Source organism: Sceloporus undulatus, chromosome 1 (genome assembly GCF_019175285.1).
Source record: "Sceloporus undulatus isolate JIND9_A2432 ecotype Alabama chromosome 1, SceUnd_v1.1, whole genome shotgun sequence".
Classification (NCBI taxonomy): Eukaryota; Metazoa; Chordata; class Lepidosauria; order Squamata; family Phrynosomatidae; genus Sceloporus; species Sceloporus undulatus.
This window is the reverse complement of record NC_056522.1, coordinates 75,998,219-76,004,648: the sequence shown is the minus strand read 5'-3', so window position 1 is coordinate 76,004,648 and position 6,430 is coordinate 75,998,219. Positions and strand designations below refer to the sequence as shown.

At 41.7% G+C, this 6,430-nt stretch overlaps 1 protein-coding gene across 8 annotated transcripts in view; it reads right to left on the bottom strand.

The window, feature by feature from the left end:
* Positions 1–6,430, bottom strand: part of PDE10A (phosphodiesterase 10A) — a 398,987-nt gene that overhangs the window by 75,731 nt on the left and 316,826 nt on the right. For all 8 annotated transcript variants that reach the window (XM_042479399.1, XM_042479409.1, XM_042479371.1 and 5 more), the window contains one exon: positions 2,983–3,103. In XM_042479399.1, coding sequence (XP_042335333.1) covers positions 2,983–3,103 — 121 coding nt within the window. The remainder of the gene's footprint in view (positions 1–2,982; positions 3,104–6,430) is intronic.

Genomic DNA, 6,430 nt, shown 5'->3' with positions numbered 1-6,430 from the left:
CTTTATACAATCACCCAAGGCAGCTAATAGGTATCTTGTCCACATCCACAAGCTACAATAACTGAAACTGATATCCCATAAGCAATGACACAATGGTTGTCTAAATATAGGACATGTGGAGTGTAGTTTGGTATGAATGAGAGCAGTTTTTGTCCTAAAATGATTAACAAAATTGTTATAGAGCTTTCCATGAGTTTGGTCTGTCCATAAACAGACTCCAGATAATAGCTCTGGTGGAAGAAAATGTTACCAAGAAGCCTAAGAATGGTAGAAGATTACATTTTGCTATGTAAACTAATATTGTTGAACAACAGTTACATGGAGAATTACAAGCATGGTGCAAACCTTGACAGCTAAATATTTGAATACTGTATCTACTCATGTATAAGTCTAGAAATTTTAGTCAAAAAATTGACCCCAAAAACCTAGGTTGACATATCCACAGGTTGATGTTAATATTATACTTTAATTCTTACTAAAAAGGGAACCATCCCTGGTAAAAATCAAGAATGAAATCTATTGTGGAAGCACTGATCTCTCTCTGCTTTCCCTTCCATCCATCCTTTAGTGTGAGCCAAAACCATTATGCATGCCAGAATTTTGTAGGTTCTTTGACATTGTTTTCCTTCGTTTCATCATTTAGATCTTTTGTTGCATGTCCCTAAATTTTATTCTCAATTTATCCAAGGGTCATATCAAAATCCATAATTTTGCCCCCAAAACCTGCCCTCAACATGAGATTGACTTATAGTCGAGTATATATGGTAATAGTAAAATAACATGTCCTTGTTATTTTCTTATTATAACCAAAAATCACGTGTTAGGCCAGATTACATGTATCACTCAATAACCAAATATCAAGTAACTTGTGTTCCAAACTCCTTAACAAAAGTACCTAATAGCCACCATTGTATTGAAAAAAGTCTAAAATGGAAGAATAAGGGGGAAATAGGCTGGCAGAGCTTACCTTTCTCTTGCAGGACCCTCCTCCACAGCCTGGTGGAAAGTTGGGGTTGTTGGAGAAGCATCTGGCTACATCCCTATAGTCAGATGCAGAATGACAAAGGCACCTTTTAAGAATTCTCAGATGTCCTCCACAGGTATTGGAAGGTGCTCCATTGTTGTACATCTGTCTACTGGGACAAAGCCAGACACTTCTCCAACGCTCCCAGCTCTCCATCTGCTACAAAATGGTAATGGAGATGTGGAGAATGTGAATCCTGAGGGAGAGGAGAAGGAGAAATGTAGTTCCACCTGGGGGAAACTTTACAATCTGTCTATCACTGTAGGATGTTGATGTAAGATTGTGTAAAATCATCTAATGGTGGGATATGAAGGAAAGTTTTAATTCATACCTTCCTGGAAGTTTTAGTATGCAGTTATGTACATTTATTCACATATATTTTACTAATTGGAACAGTCTGTTCCTCATAATATATATATATTTCAATGCAAAGAGTAATTATGCAATTTCCCCCATTTTTACAGGATGCTGTAGGTTAGTTATACTCTGTAATACTGCTCTTTGAGTACTGCATTTTAATATTAGTTTCTATCCTAAAATGAGACTACTTATGGAAAGGTCTCTGACTTCCACTATAGCAGAGATGCTCAGCCTGGGGTGCCCTCATCCCCAGGGAGTGCAAGATGGAATCTTAGGGAGTGTGACAAAAGAGTGGTTTGTGTTGTTGAATGATGGGTCATTACTCAGCCAGCTCCCAGTGTGCCTTGGGAAGCGGCAGCAAGTGGTTGCATTGCATAGATAGTACAGTTGGCCCTCCATATTTGCAATTTTGATTATTTGTAAGGTCAAGGCTGTGTGCGTGCACAATTCCCCTCCTCCTCCCTCCCAGGCTTTTCCCCTAGGAGGAGGGTAGCCTAGGAGGGAGAGGCCAGAAAGGGTTCACACGCCAACTCCGCCCATTTCCCAGTGGGAATAGTTGCCTTCCCAAAGCAGCTACTCCACCAGGAAAAGGGTGAAGAGGATCAATTCCTCCGACTCTTTCTTGGTCGATTGGCTGCCTTCCCAAGGAAAAGGGTGAGGAGGATAGATTCCTTTCCACCCCTTTCCCAGTGGGATAGCTGCCTTAGGAAGGCAGCCACCCCACCGGGAAAGGGGCAGAGGAAATCTATCCCCCTCACCCTTTTCCAGGTCAGATAGCTGCCTTCCCAAGGCAGCCACCCCACCAGGAAAGGAGTGGAGTGGAATTAACATCCCCCCTGCCGTTTTCCTGGTGGGGTAACTGCCTTTCCCAGGCAGGTATTCCAATGGGAAAAGTGGGAGGAGGATCAATCCCCCGCACCTTTCCTGGTGGGATAGCTGCCTGGGGAAGACGGCTATCCCACTGGGAAAGGGGCAGGGAGCCAGTTAAAGGGACATGAGGGTGAAGGAAGGAGACGAGTGAGTGTGCTTGCTCCTCTTGCCCCACCTGTCCATCCCTTTAACTGGCTTCCTCTTGAGGGGAAGGTTATTCATGATTTTTTACGGGCGTCTTCCACCCCTAACCCACGTGGATGTGGAGGGTAGACTGTAGTCTCACTGCTCATTTAATCAAAAGGAGGCAATTTTACAATTTACAATACATTTTTTTTACAATAATTTACTGTTTTCTGAATAAACTGGAATCTAATTGCTAATTTTATCTACTGAGTTAAAAGCTTATTTTTTTAAAGTTCAGTTTGTTTAACTGTAATACATTATTCAATTTGTGATTAAAAAATTAGACTTCTTCATCTTGAAATGTAATGATAGTTTTTGTTTTTGTTTTGTTTTTGTTTTTACAAGGTATGAACATTAACCAAACATTTCCTTGAGATATGGGGGATAGAAAAGGTTAGTAAGCACTGCACTATAGCCCTACCTGGGCTTTCTGTTCTGGTATATGGTTCATAGTGTAAGACTTTCTTAAAAGTAATGCTCTAAATAGTGTTATAAATACCACTGCACATCTTAATTTCAAAATACCCAAAATGTTTTCTTACCCATTCGAATGATACTACTCAGTTCATATAATAGCAGTTGATTGTTCCCTCCTATATCCAACCGTTGCTCTATATAGCTGTTCAGTTCATATACCACTTCTTGCATGTCAGAATTCTGGTACTATTGAAAACAAAACAAAACAAAACAAAAACAGACTTTATTGAACTACTATGAAAAATTAATATGAAAAGAAACAAATATTAGTGTTTTAGAGGCTTCTAGATGAGTTGGTAATCTAAACTAACAATATAATCTTATGTAGAGAGATCCTATAGACTCTTTGAGAGTAAGAAAAGAAAGAAGTTGGCATCTTGAGCTTTCATAAATTTATGTCTGCTTCTTGAGATGCGTTCGGTGTACAATAAGTACAGTCTTTTATCTCCTCAAAACTTTAATTCCAACTGTGTTTAATAGTGTTTACTTCAAGGTAGGGGGTATAGGATTGCAACCTAATTCATGCATTGCTATCTATTGACTAACTAGGAGATACTGGGGCTTGACAGACTGCCCCAAATGGGCAGGCTGGAGTCATCTATTTTTCCTTCAGAGGGACGCCACAGCAGCTAAACCATGTGGCATCCCTCCGGACCAAAAAGAACCCAGAAAAACCAGGTTCTTTTCAGTCCGCGCGGTGGACGTCACAAGTGGGCCATTGGAACACTGTGGTGCATTCGTGACACAAGTGTGGTGCCACGGTGTGTAGATGCGGCACCACGCTTGTGTGATGGATGCATGCCCCATGTGGGTGGGGCCGTGCAGTCATGGCACTGCCGGCACGAACTAGGGTTCCGGAGTGTGCGGTTGCTGCATGCTCCAAAACCCTAGAATCGGTCCTAGCACGCTGCTTCTTGCCCGTCTGTCTCGGGCCATTAACTCATTATAAAATAGTCTTACTGCATGTGCCTCTTCTCTCATTAAAACAGCAATTTTCAAACATACTATTAAATTGGGACTGTTCTCTTCCTTATCACACTTTTGTAATCTTCTTGGTATGGGAAGATTATCGCACACAGTGTTTGGCACTGCCCAGTCAGTACCACTCAGTACTGTCCCTTTTCCTAGTTTGGTGCAGAGAGAGAGAGAGAGAGAGAGAGAGAGAGATCCCCTACACACACACTAATGTGCATGCACTCAAACATACATGCATGTGCACATGCACACACACAGAAAATTAAATTAGAAACAATGTTAACTGAGAGAGAATGAGGACTTTATAATGCCATAGCATTACAACTTCATAGTGAGACACTGTCTCTCACAGCTGCTGGGTTTTAAATATTCATGTACTAAGCATTAAGGGGGAGAGGTAGGGTTCAGAGGCCAAGCGGCTGAGCCTCAGTGTGATCTGTGGAGTGTGACTGTGACAACTGAGCAGAGACCCTGGAGAAGACAAAGGTACCCCTCTTTCCCAGCCCTCCAGGAGGCTGCCTCAGATACACTCTCTACAGGTGCACCGTTACTCTCAAGCCAGATTCTGCACACCCTTCTTCCTCCATCCTGCTTCCACTGGAGAGGCCCCCCATCACACACCTGAGCCCGTTTTCTTAACTCACCCTGACACACACAGGGCATAGATTTGTTCCTTTCTCCTCAGCCACATGGATTATTGGTTTTCCTTGGTACTCAGCTTCCTGGTATCCATCCACTCCTTCTCCTCCTCCCATGATGGCATGTCCCCTGCCCACCCAAAATCAGTATAAACACACAACTAAACATATACAGAAGAAATCGTAGGACAACAGAAGTGGGAAAAGGAGATCATTAATGGAACTTTTGTGTTAATTAAAAGAAGTGCATTTCAATTGCCTTCCACAGGAGGACAACCAAAGAAGAAGGTCATTGTGCAGTAAACCCCACACAGAGGCGCAATTATCCCAATGTAATTGGGATTTACTTGCCTCAGGCAATAAAGCTCTAAAATGATTAACTCAGTCTGAATGCAAAACCTATTTGCCCATCAAAGGTAAATAAAGGCCTGTCGCCTACAGCACAGAGGTAGAGTGATTTGCATGTCACGTTCTTCTCTAAATCCTTGGAGAGTTGATATTAGACAATGCTAAACTAGATGGACCTTTTTTATTCAATGTAAGAGGTTTGGGTTCTGGATTATAATCTACTGCAACAAACTCCTCAAAATGAACTAGTAACAGGAGGTTATAAATTTCCTATAATTAAAAGATGATACCCATTTTAGTGTTTTGACATCTGTATCAACTTAGATCATTTCGTCCTTCTTCCCCAAACACTTCAATGACTCTCCCTTGTAGATGTTCAAAGTTTGTGTCATCTACAAAGTTCTCCAAGGTATGTGAATGTATTGTGGCTGAAGAGATCAAAAACATACTGGAAAGCCATGGAGGTAATTAAGAAATGAATGCATGGACCTCTTCCAGCAACATTGCTTTACAATCCTTATCTATGTTGACTGAAAGAAAAAGTTCAGATGGTAGCAGCTAATGATGGTAGCATGGCTCTGTCTTTAACAATACCCAATACATATCTACTTAGGGCCAGAGCCGATAGACACAAAAGAGTGGCTTGAATCCACTGCAGCTGCAAGCAGGTCAGGACTGCACTAACTACATGGCCCACTTTAGGAGCAAGTCGTGACCACAGGACCCAGCCCGTGCTGCCAGGAGCCGGATTATGCTGGTTCCTTTTTGCTCTGGTCCAAAGGACCAGAGCACAGCTGCAGCATAGCTTTAGGCCACTTCGGAGGCATGTATCATTTGAACACCATGTCTCCAAAATGGCTGGAAGCCACTTCATTTGGCCCATCTGTTGCAGGCCTTAGAAATAAGTCTCACTCCTACTTCCCCATTTACCTTACATAACCTAGTAACAGTTCTCTAAATATTGCAAAAATACAAGGCAATTTCAAATATAAGAAAAGCCATCCTATAAACTGTCTTCCTCTAAGTATGCTTAGGATTTTGGCTTTGGTTTTATTTCATACTGTTCAGAATACTTCATAATCCACACCATTCTGAAATTACTATGCTTGCCTAAGAAACTACATATATGTTGGGATGCTAACTGAAGAATTGGCATATTCATTTCTAAGGTTTCATTGCTAATTTTAGACTGAAGACTGACCATTAATCTTTTCAAATATTTATTTGAGCTGTGTATACTTACAATAACTGAAAACTAAATTCTGACAGAAACTAAGAAAGAACAAGTCAAAACTTCGCTTAGATTAAGTAAAAAAAATCTTGTGTAACTAAGGCCGGAAACAGATGGACCAAATAAAGCAGCTTCCAACAGCTTTGGGGGCAGCTTTGGGAGCCGGGAAAAACAGGCACAAAAAGGAGTGGTAAAAAACTGCTCCTCATGGCACCCCATTTGAGACCACCATGGTGGTCCGATTTAAGAGTCAGCTATGCCTTCGCCACAGTCTCCACCCAATCATGGTCAAAGTGGCCTCTGGCTGCTGCTCCTTTTGGC